At 39.5% G+C, this 16,834-nt stretch overlaps 2 protein-coding genes across 3 annotated transcripts in view; one reads left to right on the top strand and one right to left on the bottom strand.

Annotated features, from left to right (window-relative positions):
• The window catches only part of LOC117469799 (trichohyalin-like), a 126,285-nt gene that overhangs the window by 31,446 nt on the left and 78,005 nt on the right, over window positions 1-16,834 (bottom strand). The window lies entirely within an intron of this gene.
• LOC117469801 (low affinity immunoglobulin gamma Fc region receptor II-like) overlaps window positions 1-16,834 on the top strand; it is an 83,366-nt gene that overhangs the window by 934 nt on the left and 65,598 nt on the right. Inside the window, exons 4-6 of one of the 2 annotated variants that reach the window (XM_034114238.1) lie at window positions 265-513; window positions 14,594-14,842; window positions 14,926-15,655. In XM_034114238.1, the coding sequence (XP_033970129.1) occupies window positions 265-513; window positions 14,594-14,842; window positions 14,926-15,074 (647 nt within the window). In that variant the 3' untranslated portion in view covers window positions 15,075-15,655. Of the gene's footprint in view, window positions 1-264; window positions 514-14,593; window positions 14,843-14,925; window positions 15,656-16,834 lie in introns of those variants that run through there. The other variant, XM_034114240.1, reaches the window with a different exon arrangement.

Genomic DNA, 16,834 nt, shown 5'->3' with positions numbered 1-16,834 from the left:
CTCAAACTTTTTGAATATGTTGGGATCAGAAGACCGTTTTCAAAGACAAACCTATTTTGTATCTGAACATTTTAAAGAAAATGTAATTTCTGATTTATTGATCATGTAGTTCTGGTTATTTCTGATATTTTCATTCAGTATGTGTATGTTGCCACATTTTACATTCACTGTATTTTCAGGATGACATTTCTTCCCTCTGTCTAAATCAACTCCTATTCTTTATTATAAATAACAGATAAGACTAAACGTTTGATCCTAATTCAGCTGGCTCTGTGATCCTGGAGAGTCCTGTGCTTCCTGTGATGGAGGGAGAATCTGTGACTCTGAGCTGCAGAAACAAGACGACCACTTCCTCCATCCTGTCAGCTGACTTCTATAAAGATGGCCGCCTCATCAGGAGCAGCTCTACAGGAATCATCACCATCCAAAGAGTTTCTAAATCTGATGAAGGACTCTACAAGTGCAGCATCTCTGACGATGGAGAATCACCAGAGAGCTGGCTGGCTGTCAGAGGTGAGATATTGCTTGAAAGCTAACATTTGGAGAATATATGTGAGTTTTTTATTATATATATTCACGTTGTGTTGTGTTTGCAGCATAAATGCATAACATAAATGGGGGCTCCTCCGGGATCTTTTCACTTGAATTCTGGGGTTATAAGTGGGTTTAAGTGGTAACACTTTGAGTGCAGTTCACCTGAGTATGGCATCTTTTAATTTGGAGTCCTTTTTAATCAGTCCTTCAATCGAGCAGCTAGATCAGTGTCGTAAGGAAGACCTGTTAGAGATTGCTCAACACTTCAGGCTCACTGGGGCAAGACAGTTATTAAAAGCAGATTTAAAGGCTGTCATTGTGGATGAGTTGGTGGAAAGGGGTAATCTTGTGCTGCCTGCACCGTCTGATGCTTTAACTGAAACTGGGAAGACACAGAAGCTTGAGGCGGAGCCTTCAGCTGCTCAGGCAGAGGGTGGTGACAGTGAGGACGACGGGCGGTTTACACCACCGCACACGTTGCCTCGCCATGAACCCCTATCTCCTGGTAGCTCCGTAGACTCCCGAGAGGGGGCTAAACTTAAGGTCCGTCTCGCACGTCTCCAGTTAGAGGCAACAGACAGAGCAGAGCAGGCACAGTTACAGTTCCGGCTGGAAGTAAGGAAGCTGGAAATTGAGGCCGACAAAGCAGTCAGGGTGCGTCAGCTGGAGTTGGAATCACAACTGAACGCACCCGGCGCTTTTGCCCCGGCCGCAGGCCCTCATCCACCCACCTTTGACGTGAGTAAAAACCTCTCATTAGTGCCAACATTCAGGGAGACTGAAGTGGATGCATATTTTGGCGCGTTTGAGCGCATTGCCGCAGCGTTGCGGTGGCCGGCTGAAGCCTGGGCTCTTTTAGCGCAATGCAAAATTCACGGGAGAGCTCAGGAAGCAGTAGCTGCTCTTTCATTGGCGGAAAGTCTTAATTATGACTCCGTTAAAACTGCCATCCTCAGAGTGTACGAACTCGTTCCCGAAGCTTACCGACAGAAATTCAGACACCATAGAAAGGCTCCTAATCAAACACATGTGGAGTTTGCAAGAGAAAAGGGGATGTTGTTTGCAAAGTGGATCGCTTCCTGCAAAGCCGCGGATTATACCGCTCTGAGAGAATTGATCTTGATGGAGGAATTTAAGAAATGTTCGTCTGAGCGCATTGTGGTGTACTTAAATGAGCAGAAAGTAAATTCCCTCTCAGCTGCAGCCGTGTTGGCTGACGAGTATGTGCTTACCCACAAATCTGTGTTTTCTCCGGGTTTTACTGACGAAACCCGACGTGTGACAGCTGCACCCTTTACTCAGCTATCAAATGTGTATAATGTGAAAAAAGAGGAGAGAGAGTGTTTTTACTGTCGCCAACCTGGGCATGTCATTGCCAACTGTGAAACGCTGAAACGCAAAGAGCCGCCGCCGACAGGAACATTGCATGGGTCCTTATGATTCCGGTAGTCCTTAGAGTCCTTAGAGTCCTTAGAGTCCTTAGAGTCCTTAGAATCCTTAGAGTCCTCAGAGTCCTTTAGAGTCCTTAGAGTCCTTAGAGTCCTTCAGAGTCCTTCAGAGTCCTGCAGAGTCCTTCAGAGTCCTTAGAGTCCTTAGAGTCCTTAGAGTCCTTAGAGTCCTTCGAGTCCTTAGAGTCCTTCAGAGTCCTTCGAGTCCTTAGAATCCTTCAGAGTTATTAGGTAGGTTAACAAAACCATAGGTTTGTGTCTTAAGGGAGGAGGTGTTACGGCTGCTGTTTCTGTCTGCTCGTTAACCTGTCTGAGATTGTTTGCAGCTGTGTGTGTGTGTAATATGTAAATGAGCTGTGTGGTTGCCCCAATGTCGTTGGCTGTCATCTCCTGGTCCTCCTCCGAAGACACTGATTGGAGCACGCCGGGCCCGACGCTCTCCAATCCCCGTGCAATCCCAGAGCACACCTTCCGGAGATTACTACAAAGCCTGGGGACAATTATCACTCGAAAGGCTCTGCTGCGATCAGACGCCTCACACATTTTGCTCCTGTGTCGTGGACACTTCAGTCTTGAGCAATAGACTGTGTTTGACTATTGTGATCCGTGTTTAGTGTTGTGTGTTTAGTGTGTTTATATGTGTGCTTAGAGTAGCGTGTTGATTTGTGTTTAGAGTAGCGTGTGTTTAGTTTATCTAGTTAGCTGCATTTTCCTGCAGCCTCCTTCCAATAAAGTTAATTGGAAGAGATATCAGGTGTGTTAATTAGGCTCATTTTCAAGAGTCCTCCTTCTGTTACTAGCAGTAGAACTGCACCCTTTTGGCTTCTTTGTTTGGCTTAGGCTTCTTTTGACCTCATTTTGTTGTGCACCTTTGTTGTTGCTCATTAAATCCTATTATAATTACTTACCAAATCCATCTGGTGTATGTTATCTTACTCATCCCTAGTGGGTTCGTAACATAAATGGGATCACTCCCTTCACGTCCTCCTCGTCTTAAGGACTGTGTTCACCGTAGTGATGGTGGCTCTGCTGCTGCTGCTGGTGGGACTGCTGCATTGTGGGAAACTCAGGGTCACACAGAAATAACTCATGTAAAAAGATCAGAGTTTGGTTATCAAGATAATGAACACCACGAGCCGAGGACATTATCACTTTCTTCAGCTTTGTATCTCTTCTTCTGCTCAGGTTGAGTGTGAGGTGTGTAACTTCTCTGTGTCACATGATGGTACGTGCAGCAGCTGTTAGACTTTCTCACACTCAAGACAACGTTAAAAACCACAGAGATACTGACTGACGCATGCATTTATTTTTAAAGGTGAGCTGAGGGTATGTTGTTCTGAGTTTTATTTTAGACTCCAGAGATACTTTCAGCTTCTCAGACACAACCCACATAAAAGGTTTTTTATTTAAATGTATGTGAATATGTAGAAGAGGCTTTGAGGTGACTTTAGGAGCAACTTCATCTTTATGGTTTTATAGAGTAACTTAAGTGTAAATTGAGTCTAAAGTGATATATATTTGGAGTTGTTGTGAGTGACGAACATGATAATACCTGCTAGCATATTAGCACTGCCACTAAGCATGTTGGTATCCTAACTTTATCAGGCTAGCAGGAATGCAGACATGTGCTATTTAGGCAACAAACAATACAGACTTATTTTGTGTGTTTATTTAAACAGAAAACAAGTACATATATAAATGACAATAAATCAACAATCTATTTTTCCTGCGCAACTGATTTTGTAACATCATATAATATTCAAATATTACTCCAAAAATATTATATATTTGATCAAATGTTGTAAAGTGTATCTCACTGTATATGCCTATAGAAAAAATATTTAGAAATTGATGTTTCCCAAAGCAAATATCATCAAAACTGTACATCAACATCTGGACTTTTCTAAATAAAACACAATTTCAAAAGTTTCTTTTATTTACGGAAAGCTGAATGATTTTTTGCTTCAATTAACAGTTGTTTTTCAGTCAAATATATAAAAATAAAGACGGATAAGCTAACTTTCTCCCATTACTCTTTCCTGTTGCTAATAAATCTGCTCAGACACTTCACACATTTTTATCATGAGAGACAAGTGCATCAAAAGTTGCAAATAAACTCCTGACATTTCTTCTCCAGGGTTGACAGTGTGAAGGAGTTTATTTGCAACCTTTGATGAAAGCAGGGTATGATCAATTGAAGGAAAACAATATCAGAGCGGAGCCAAAGAGGTCAGTTTGTATCTTTGGATAATAGACTTTTAACTACGATGTGTTGGTCCTCTCCAGTGTCGCTGCAGAGGGAAAACTCCAGTTTGTCTCCAGGATTCCAGAACTGCAGATCCTCCCACACCAGGTCAGCAGGATTATTACTGAGACGTTTATGTGTGATCTGTAAAATACAAAGGTCACAGACAGGAACATTCATTAAATCATTACTTTGAATGATTGACCATCTGCTGTCATGAAAGGATCACATTGAATATCTGTGCAAAAGGACAAAACAAATCATTTATTTTCTTAGGTCTTTTTGGGCGAGCAGAGAAATTCTTCTGTTGTTCTTTACATCTGTGATCATGTCCATTCTGCAGTACTGCAATACTACCTGGTACAAATGTTTGTCAGCAGCTTTAAAATCAAAACTGCTCCATCTGTTAAAAATCTGCTCAACGATTGTTGGTCCACCCTGTCAGAGACTTTCTGACTCAGCAGACCATAATAACCTGAGAGGCTGTCCAACAGCATCCTCTGGGACCCAAAGCATGCTCTGAGCAGAGAATATGAACTGCTACCATCTAATGGAGATCATTAAGTCAGACTGAAGCATCCTTTGTGCTCCAGTCAGTCCTCTCAGTGAACACAGAGCTGACTCCAGATCAGATGCTGAAGGCTCTTTGAGCAGCTCTTCTCTCACTGATCCAGCTGTTATGTTCAATGTTCGTTGTTTGTTGTTCATGTATTGTGTCTTGATATTTGTCTGTTGATGTTCCACATGGAGCTGCTGTGATGCAAGGAGCATTTCAGACTTGATCTGACCATGAAAGTATTACCGTATCGTATCGTTACGTATAGTATTGCATCGTAATAAATAATTAAAGCTATACATGGTCTGCAGCAATATGTGACTTGCACTACTTTGATTTGTGTTATGTCTTAATGAGAGTGTTCTAGTATATTGCCTATCATGGGGTGTCATCATATGCCGTTGCCAGGGCGACCGAACACTTGCCATCAAACATAATGTTTATGTTACTGCTGTAACTCCTATAGACGGTGTCTGATCAGCCCGAGATTTCTCACGTTTGCCAACGGCCGAGTCCTAGAGACACCTATGGCAAACATCGTCGTGCGGACAAAAGCTAAACCTGCGTGGATCGTTGAAGACCCGCTTATCGCTAACATTTTTGTATTTTTTTTTTATAGAATTCAATGATGAAATAAAAAATAAAGGACAACATGTGAAACTCACAGTGACATCTCCTCCAGCGTTGAGTTTGAAAGAGTCCTCAAATGTGTACGTGAAGGGTGTTGACTTGTTAATCTGCAGTTTTAACTCCCAACCTCCCAGCTGTTGGTCCTGCAGGAGGTACATAGGGAGGGTGAGAAACAGAAAAGAGAAGTTATTAATGTTATAATGTTGAAGTTAAATCCACTGTGTTTATAAATTACATTAAAACAAGACTACATGGATTATTGGGTAATCAACAGGTCATTCTCTTAGTTTGAACCGCTCATTGGGTTAGGGTTGAGTTACTGTTCTACATATACCTAAAGTTATTCACAAGATTACCGTTACCTCGTGGAACGTGTTTTTCAGACAGAAAGATTGGCGTGTGTTGACCTCAATGATAAATCCTGAATGTGAATCCTGAGAGTAACAGCTGGTCTGGTTTGGCTCCTTAGAGTGAGAAGTATCAGGTTCTACATCTTTCTTTGTGTGTTCCTATGAGACAAATAAACACACAGAAGATTCATTAAAGATGAACAGGTTCCCTCGAGTTGTAGATCTTCACCTCCATGGATATGTTTTCCTTTGATCAGCGTGCAAACTACACAGGGAAGATGGTGCAAGCTAGCAAACATGGAGGTAACCAATGCTTGACCCACGGAGAAAGAAAATCGAATTTGCAAATACAATTTGAGCAAAGTAACGTATATTTTTGTACTTTTGACTTCAAGGCGGTGATTGGTACACTGAACTGAACACAACTTTACTTTGTTTAAAAGAAAGCTCCAAAGGGCAGCTTTCAAGTCTCATTTATTCAACACTTAAAGTCTTAAATGGGTCACAAGTTATTACGAATGAGCATTACCAACTAGGCATTTAACTACACATGAAATACAAGTATTACATGTTGTGTTGCACTAGAAATCTTAATACAGTTTATGCATCAGTGTTCATGTAGCTAGATGAACCTCCATGTTGTTGGTCTCCAGATCCTCCATGTTGTTTGACTCCATCAGGGTCTGCAGATCCTCCATCAAGGTCTGCAGGCTGGTCTCCATCTTCAGAATCTCCCCCTGCAGCCGCTGGACTTCAGCTTCCTTCACTTCAAACTGAGAGGAAAGACAGGAAAGGTGACAAGTTTTTAATATTGATGAATAATTAAATATATATTTGATATTACTTTACTTGACTTGTTGACTTTAACCCAGACAGAAAGTTAAACTGAAAACAAACAAGAAGCCAGCTGAAACTCTCCTAGTAGAATATCAAACAGAAACCTTTCTGATGTTGGTGTCTGTTGTCTCCTGTTGGGTCTCCAGCTCCTTCTCCAGTGTCTCCACTTCCTGCTTAGCGTTCTCCTTCTTCTTCTTCTTTTTAGATTGAGGATCCTGGATTACATCAAAACATTTGACTCATCATACTGTACAATGAGCAGTCTTGCAACACAATTATTCTTTGCAGAATGAAAAGTGAGAAACCTCAGTTCTTCATATAACAGACATTCTCATGAATGAATGTACATATTCAGATTCTGTGATGCTCTTTTTCTGAAGTCTAATTATCTCTGAATAATCTAACAGATTTTTAAATGAACATATTGCACTTGATTTGGCTGTTGCTGTTATCTTGTATATTAGTATCCCTTGTTTATTTTACATATAGATAGAAGATATTAAATCCATATATCTTTTTTTAAATTACTGAAGTCACTTACCAGCGAAGATGAAAGTTTCTTTCTTATTTCCTCTTGCTGGGAACAGGGGGAGCACACAAAGAGACACATGAGTACAACGATTTAACATTAAAGCAGTGATAAATATACAAACATAAATATAGAGTTAGATGGCTCGCTATGATACATGTGAGATGAAGTGAATGCAATAAAGTAAACGTGCTGATTGTCTGACCATGATCTTACAGAGCAAGGGAGCTGATCTTATACCATCAGTGTGTTGGTGTCCAGTCGGGGTCATGTTTTCAATAACAGTTTCTATTTTCAATAAACGTTTGGGTAACACTTTATATTAAGGTACACACATTAACCATCAACTAGTTGTTAATTAACAAGCATATTAGCAGTATATTGGCTCTTTATTAGTCATTATAAAACACTTATTAATGCCTTATTCTACATGACCGTATTCTACAAGTAATAAGCCCTTAGTTGAGAGTTTTTCCTCAATAACCCTCTAATTAGTGCTTATTTGTTGCAAGTAAGGAAGTTGTTGTACATGAGATTTGGTCTTAATATGCTCCGCTCAATATGGGTCTAATGAGGCAGTAGTACCACAAGAATAGTAATTCTCCCATAATAACACTTAACAAATATGATATGATCTATTCTTATGTAACAAGACATGAAACTATAAGTGTTGATTGTGTCTAAATAACTCAAAATTAGGTTTTTATATCTAAGAATATGTTTTGGGGTATTGACAGTTCAGCTACCAATAGCAAGGTGATATTGACCTGTATGTTTCATATTTGCACATTTATATTTTTGTAAAATTTCAAGAACATGTTCCCTATTTTAAAGTGAAGTCTTGTTCATAACCAATAAGCTAGTAGTTTGACTCTAATTAGGTATTTATTTACTATTCTTGTGGTACTAATGCCTCATTTGGCCCATATTGAGCAGCGCATATTAAGACCAAATCTCATGTACAACAACTTCCTTACTTGCAATAAATCAGCACTAATGAGAGGGTTATTGAGGAAAAACTCTCAACTAATGGCCTGTTACTTGTAGAATATGGTCATGTAGAATAAGGCATTAATAAGTGTTTTATAATGACTAATAAAGAGCCAATATACTGCTAATATGCATGTTAATTAACAACTAGTTGATGGCTAATTTGTGTACCTTAATATAAAGTGTTACCAAAGTTTGTTTTGAACGTTTTAATGTTTTTTCTGTTTCACAATAAATACATAAGGAAAAGATGAAGACATGAACCTCTCTCTTCTTGTTCTCCAGATCTCCCTTCAGGCTCTGCAGCTTCTTCCCGTTCCTCTGTTTCTCTGCATGGAGATCCTGAAGCTCAGACTGTTTAGATTCAACCTGAAAGAACAGCAGGAAGATTAAGAACCTAACAATGAGGAGGGACACATATTTCTTAAACATTTAAATGAAAATAAACCTCTCTCTTCTTGGTCTCCAGCTCCTCTTTCAGGGTCTGGACTTTCTTCTCAGCTTCCACCCTCTTCTGCTCCTCAAAGAGCTGCTGCTCAGATTTGCAAAAGAGGAAGAGAGACACATTATAAGAAGTGACTTTTAATGAAGATACCAAACAAAAACTTGCTGTCATTGCATTTCTGGCAGATCCTGTATCTTGATGTTCAGATGTTCTTTACCTTTCCTAAAGGTAGTGTCATTAGATGTTAGATGTTTGCTCTTCACTGTTTCCTTTAAAACCTCCTTTTGCATTATTTCGTCTCTGGCTAATCTTTTCCTCTTTCTTCTTCAGAGACAAACTCATTTTCAGTTGAGTGTTTCTTTAGAGAGTTTCTGCTTATCCACTTACTTTAACAGTTTGCACAGTTTCAGCTTTCATCAGCGGCCCTCTTTCTTCTTCAGTGACACACTGATCTTCAGCTTTAGAAAGGTTCTTATTTGTTTCTTTATCAGCTTCATCTGTATGGTTTCTCTTTATCTCTTTGAGAAATAAAATAGACATATCTTTAACATGTATGTTATAATATCACAAGCTTGAAGCCGTATATAAAAAATCTAATATGTATTTTTTGCCCACCAATTATCTTTTTTCTCCATTTCCAGACAAAAAGGATGACAGTGAGAACAAACATAAATCCAAACAACACGCTAACAGCAATAGAAGCAGAACAACTGCATGGGACCATGGAGAAATCATCTGAAAAAAAAGAAAAAAAGAGAAAAGACCATTTATATAAAACTAGACTTCATGTGAGACAGAATCATTGCAGGTGAAAGTTTTCTCTTGTTGATGTCTACCTGGAAAATTGATTTGCGTCTGTGTGGTATGCATGGTGTTGTGGTGCTGGACTCTGCAGGTGAAGCTGCTGCTGGGTCTCTTCTCCACAGTCACTCTGCTGCTGACAGTATAGAGGTCATCAGGACCTCTGACTGTCTCTGGAGGTCCAGCAGAGAGGAGCTTTCCCTCAGCGTCCAGCCACAACACCTCAGGCTCCGGATACCAGCCTGCAGACTCACACTGCAGCACCACTCCTCCGCTCTGACCGTCCAGCCCTGATAACGTTACGACTGGTGGGAGAGCAGCAGCTGAAGCTGGGCAAAAGGAAGAAGAGGAAGTATTTGATATCTGATAGCAGGTGAGGAGATGGCCCAGAAACAGATGTTATTGTTACAATTCTTCAGCAATTTACAGCCTAATTGATATCCAAATCCTCACGTAAAAGTCCAATGGGCTCGTCACTGTGAGTTGGACCGAGTAACCCCTCTACTAAAACATGCCAGTTTACTATCCTGGCTCCAAAATGGTGGAACAAGCTCCCCATTAATTACAGGACAGCAGAAAGTCTACACTTTATCTGTTGCACACTGAAAACTCACCGGGTCCCACTGCACCTTTTTTCCAAGTAATTACCCTGCGTCCTAAAAATCTGAGTAATATGTAACTTTTGGTTTTCCATACAACTGGAATACGATACGTTTGTCTACGAACTCTAGAAAATATAGTGTACATATTTTCATAATGTCAGAGTCTCTCGAAACACAAAGACAAAATGATAATCCTTTCCTGGGGGTGAAAGTAGGGAAACCGCAAACACATACATACAATAGGCACTTACCAAAAACTAGTTTAACAAAAGCTTGACAGCCCAGTTCTGGAATAAAACATCTGTATTTCCCCTGATCGGAGAGTTGTACGTTGGAGAGTTTCAGTGAAATGTTCCCGTTCTTCAGCTCATCGGTGAACATTGATGTTCTTCCCTCGAAGATTGTGTTTTTCATCCCCTTTAGTTCTTGACCAGAACGCATCACATGGACGAATCTGGGCTCCTTGTCGGGCCTCGTCCACTCCAACGTCAAATCGGCAGCATTTACCACCGGCTCCAGATAACACGGCAACATGATGTCATCACCAAGGTTTGCTACGATTAGCTGAGATGAGCCAATCAGCTGAGACTGGCCTGGGAATAATAACATGTATACATTATGTTTTTGGAATAAACAGAGCAATATTGGAACAATGGATAGTAAAAAGTGGAGACAAACAACAACAATATAAGATCTAGTCACCCCATAGTTTTGACTTCTGCACTTCTTGGCTCCATTTTCAGCCATTAAACAGCCTAGTCATGATCGTAGACTTTGCCCAATTGAAGGGCATTTCATAGAGAGAATTCCCATTGGCTGGTCTACCACAGCACATTCAGCATTGCAAGAACAGCTTACAAAGCAACCGGAAAAACGAAGACACACCAAGAATGTATAAAGATAACCTTTTCTCAGTTGCACATGAAGTCAAAATGGCCTGACTTTCCAGTACAACATAACCCCAATCTTCATCCATCCCGCCCATCCATGAGCATTTTCCTTATACCCTAACCCCACCCTAGGTTTAAAGTAATTCTGGATTCAGCTTTATTTTACAGTTTTTAGGACCCATAAGGGATGTTCAACTGTTTGTACAAGGAAGTTGATTTCCCTCGCCCCAAATAATTACAGATCTCTCTTTCCCAATGCAAGTCAATGGAAATTAAGTGACTGAAACAGAAGTTGTAGTACCACCATTTGGCCACTACAGAAGTGTGCTTATTCTTGCCATTTTTCCTAGGGAAGAGTCAACATTATCAAAAAGAGACTCAAATAATATCCGTGAATTTGTTTCAAACAAATGTTGCAAAAAGTTACATTTGTGTGAACAACTTCGTCTAGCATAAGCTTACCCTAGCTTCATGGCTACAGCTTAGCAGCATTTTTGTCTGAAACACTTTGCTGATATTGAACCTAGCTTTTGAATAACAGTATGTAATCTCAAAAGGGTTTACAGTCCTACAAGTTTGCAAATAAAACAATCACGATATTGTATTGTGTGTTAGTTACCTCTACAGTAGTGTGTTAGGAGAAGATGGAAAACCAAAACACTGAGAGTTCTCAAATGAGTTTTAAGGGGCTTTCCGTCTGTGTGGAGAAGCATCATGGAGAACTGAAAGTGAACTGAAAACAGAAATAATAAGACCTGAGTTAGAAACTGTACATTTGTTTTACTAATTATTCTGCTACTAGCAAATAAAGCTAAACTTAACTGACTTACAGTTGAAACATTAACAAAGCTTTTATTATCTGTTCTAATAAAAAGTGGTGGTTATAAGAGAAGACAGCTCCAATTCAGACTCACTTTTTTCTAAACATTTATAATCTGTTTTAGATTAAATGTTAGACGAAGACCGCTTACCTGTTGAATGTTGCGAGTCTCTGTCTCTTCACCTGCCTGCGAGGACAGAGTCTGTAGATCATTAACAGGTTCTGGAAGTTTATAATGCAGATATAGTAAAGGCTCTTTAAATTCTTCCACTGAACTTCTAAGTAGTTATTTCATGTTTTGCATTATATTTGTTCATTGTGCAAATGTTTCTGAAAAAGCAAGAGACATTTCTTACTAAAGTTTCACAACAAAACAAGTTTAGTGTAATTTTATCCACTGAATTTTTATCTGAGTTTCACTTTGAGCGTCTCGGTTTATGAACATCTGAACTTTGGATTCAGTGTCTTGGTTACAGGTTATAAATTAATACATGCTAATAAAAACAGTTTCAAAGGACCTTTTATGTGGTTTTATTGTGGCAACTGTTCAGGGGCAATTCTCTATTAACGCAGAGGACATGTCTGATCTTTGCCTGCAGGGGGCGGGACTACTCAGTTTTTATAACATCTGTCAGACTTTCTTCTACTGTGTGTGTGTGTGTGTGTGTGTGTGTGTGTGTGTGTGTGTGTGTGTGTGTGTGTGTGTGTGTGTGTGTGTGTGTGTGTGTGTGTGTGTGTGTGTGTGTGTGTGTGTGTGTGTGTGTGTGTGTGTGTGTGTGTGCGTGTGTGTGTGTGTGGGTGTGTGTGATTGGAAGAGGTACTGGAAGTTAGATACATTGAAGTAAAAACAGATAAAAGATAAAGATGGCAGGATTTTGTATATCTCTTAAGGACTAGCAGCCTCGCTCGACGGTGTTCATGGAGCTGTTTCTTCTCCAGTGTTTCTACAGATCATTCGTAGAATTTAACACGGATTAAACCTGACCATCTCCATCAGATAATAAACTCTGACCTGAGGCTGTGCAGCTACTCTAATGTGTTAAAAAGTGCCGGCCCTAACCTATTTGCCACCCTTGGCAATATTTTAGCTCGCGCCGTCACTTAATTGGGGTGGACCTCATCTCCTCTAGGGGGGACCGGGGGCATGACCCCGGGAAGAAATGTTTAAACATTCTAAAGTGAAATGCTTCAATCTGGTGCACATTCAGGGCAAAATTAAGACACTAAATCTTTGGGGTCTCAAAACCCATATGAAAAGTGTGCAGGTCCCCTACCACCTGTCTCAGGGGGGCGCCACAGTGTATGGGCTCTGTATGTAATCTACTGTAGGCCTAGTTCTGTTGTTGTTATCTAACATTTATTGTTAATAGTATTAGAAAAACAATTGTAAAAAAATAGTAAAAGTTAATCATTTTGAATTAGATTTGTTTCTGCCCCCCCTATTTGCGGCGCCCCCCATGGATGGATGAGCATTCACCTAAACTTCCTATGATACGATACGATATACTGGGCCGGCCATGTGTTTATATCTTCCGCAGTGTGCATGGCCCTTCTGCCTGTAACGCAGAAAACCACCAGCAGGAGGTTCAGTTTGTGTGTTTGGGTTAAGGATGGTACCCACTTGAATGAATCTTCTTGTTTTGAGTTTGTTTCCTCATGATGTATTGGAGTTGATCACGTTATTAAGGCTATAGTTTTAGGCCTGTTTCAACATGACCATACCTCTTCATGCACAAAGACAGCACATATGTTCCACTGCCCATAACGCTCAACTATGGTTTTTATTTCATGATGTTCTCAGCCTCGTGTTAACTGGTAACGGTTTCATCTAGAGCTCTGAGCTGAAACCACAGAGAGTCTGACCCCAGCCTCAGAAACACTCTGCACAGGAAGAGGAAGTTCTCACTCACATTATATTTCTGTGTCTCACAGTGAGACGCTCAGACAGCAGGAAGACATCATGGAGGTCACAGCGCTCTGCAGCCGACTGCGTGAGTCTCAGCTTTCTTTCAACTTTCATTTATTCTTTTATATTAACACATATGAGGCTGATTTACAGTTTTCTTTACTTTTATATCCAGTGATGTGTGTCGTCATTCTGCTGGGTGCACATATTCAGAAGAGCTCTACGGGAAACTATGGTGGGTAGCAACTATACAAAAGTAACTTTTTACATTTTTCCACATAATGCTTTCCACAGTTTCAGTGTTTAACTCCCAACCAGATTCAAGTTAGGCTGATAATAGCCATTTAATTGCATCTGTGTATGTCTCTGTAGAGTAATATAAAGTTAATGAAGTTTCAAATAGCCTGAATAGTAGGCTGACAATGTCAACTTGAAATTAAATCAAACGTTCCAGATTGTGATTTTTTTATTCTCCCGATTCAAAGCATAGTTTTGCAAGTCATTTTTTATATATCAAATGCTCTATTGTCTCTGTTTCTGTCCTCAGGCGCAGCTTTGCAAATGATTGCAGAGAGACTGCAGCTCTTTGAATACAAACCCTTCTCTTTTCTCTGCGAGGGTCCTGGCTCTCCTCTGAGAGGGTTTAGGAACAACAATGAGTTAATTAAGGATTGCTATACTATTGATTCATCAACACTGAACTGCACCATTAAATCAGCGTATGCACCGGACAGTGGGGTTTACTGGTGTGAGGATGAGAAAGGAGCAAAGAGCAACTCTGTCGACATCACGGTCACTGGTATGTTTATAGTAATTAAGATTTTTATTTTAAACTGCAATGCTCTTTTCCTTTAATTCAGATATACTGCAGATAGTTTTCAATCTTACATCTATATACAGTACTTGTAAAACATATTGATTCTGACCAAGTGTGTCATAAATATGCAGGAATTGCAATGAATGCAATAAATAACAGATAAGACTAAACGTTTGATCCTGATGTTGTTCAGCTGGCTCTGTGATCCTGGAGAGTCCTGTGCTTCCTGTGATGGAGGGAGAATCTGTGACTCTGAGCTGCAGAAACAAGACGACCACTTCCTCCATCCTGTCAGCTGACTTCTATAAAGATGGCCGCCTCATCAGGAGCAGCTCCACAGGAAACATCACCATCCAAAGGGTTTCTACATCTGACGAAGGACTCTACAAGTGCAGCATCCCTGATGGTGGAGAATCACCATTGAGCTGGCTGACTGTCAGAGGTGAGATATTGCATGAAAGCTAACATTTGGAGAATATATGTGAGTTTTTTATTATATATATTCACGTTGTGTTGTGTTTGCAGCTGTTCACAGAGAGACGTGTCCCTGCTCGGATCACTCCCTTTACGTCCTCCTCGTCTTAAGGACTGTGTTCACCGTAGTGATGGTGGCTCTGCTGCTGCTGCTGGTGGGACTGCTGCATTGTGGGAAACTCAGGGTCACACAGAAATAACTCATGTAAAAAGATTAGAGTTTGGTTATCAAGATAATGAACACCACGAGCCGAGGACATTATCACTTTCTTCAGCTTTGTATCTCTTCTTCTGCTCAGGTTGAGTGTGAGGTGTGTAACTTCTCTGTGTCACATGATGGTACGAGCAGCAGCTGTTAGACTTTCTCACACTCAAGACAACGTTAAAAACCACTGAGGTACTGACTGACGCATGCATTTATTTTTAAAGGCGAGCTGAGGGTATGTTGATCTGAGTTTTATTTTAGACTCCAGATACTTTCAGCTTCTCAGACACAACCCACAGAAAATATGTAGAAGAGGCTTTGAGGTGACTTTAGGAGCAACTTAATCTTTATGGTTTTATAGAGTAACTTAAGTGTAAATTGAGTCTAAACTGATATATATTTGGAGTTGTTGTGAGTGACGAACATGTTAATACCTGCTAGCATATTAGCACTGCCACTAAGCATGTTGGCATCCTAACTTTATCAGGCTAGCAGGAATGCAGACATGTGCTATTTAGGCAACAAACAATACAGACTTATTTTGTGTGTTTATTTAAACAGAAAACAAGTACATATATAAATGACAATTTATCAACAATCAATTTTTCCTGGGCAACTGATTTTGCAACATCATATAATATTCAAATATTACTCCAAAAACATTATATATTTTATCAAATGTTGTAAAGTGTATCTCACTGTATATGCCTATAGAAAAAAATATTTAGAAATTGATATTTCCAAAGAAAACTCTCCAAAATGTCCGAGATGTAAAATAAAAGAAGGAACATTTATGCATCTGTTTTGGGATTGTGATGTCTTGAAACATTTCTGGGATTCGATTCATGCTCTCACAAAAGCCGTTTTAGACGAAATTAGCCTAAATCCATGTTTTTTCCTGTTAAATGACATGCCAAACTTTAAACTGAACCCAAAACATTACAGAATACTAATCACAATAACATATTTTGCCAAGAAATGTATACTTTTATTCTGAACGTCCCCCAACATTTAAACTTTTCATTAATCAGATAACACATTTTTTACCTCTGGAGAAAATGACATTGGAAAAATATAATTGTTGACATATTTTTCAAGCTCTGTGGTTGCCATTGTTTTCTTACTTGGAAAACATATCTGAGATATGACCAGTGATGGAATGCATTCTGTGGCTATTTGTCCTGACGGCCGGAAATACTTGTTATGGTGTTGTCATTGTCTACATTGTCACTGTATTGTATAATTATTTGTATTGTATAATTATTTGTTTGTTTTACTTGTTTGGTTTTTATTTTATTTTTTATTTATTTATTTTTTGGTTCTATTTTTTCCTTTTCCTTTTTATGTTTATTTTCATGGCTCTGTTGTTTAAGTTATATTGATAAGCATTTTTTGGTTTTGCCTGTGCGGGTATGTGTGGGTGGAGGGAGGGAGGGAGGGAGGAGTGTAGTGAGTGTACTGTGATATTACAATATAAATGAAATGGCATCGATTACTGTACTGTACACTATAATGAAATAAAAAGACTTGTAAAAAAAAAAAAAGAAATTGATATTTCCCAAAGCAAATATCATCAAAACTGTACTTCAGCATCTGGACTTTTCTAAATAAAACACAATTTCAAAAGTTTATTTTATTTACGGAAAGTTGAATGATTTTTTGCTTCAATTAACAGTTGTTTTTCAGTCAAATATATAAAAATAAAGACGGATAAGCTAACTTTCTCCCATTACTCTTTCCTGTTGCTAATAAATC

This window comes from Trematomus bernacchii, unplaced genomic scaffold, assembly GCF_902827165.1.
Source record: "Trematomus bernacchii unplaced genomic scaffold, fTreBer1.1, whole genome shotgun sequence".
In the NCBI taxonomy this organism is placed as follows: Eukaryota; Metazoa; Chordata; class Actinopteri; order Perciformes; family Nototheniidae; genus Trematomus; species Trematomus bernacchii.
Note: the sequence above shows the minus strand (reverse complement) of the source record. Positions and strands in the feature narration are given on the sequence as shown.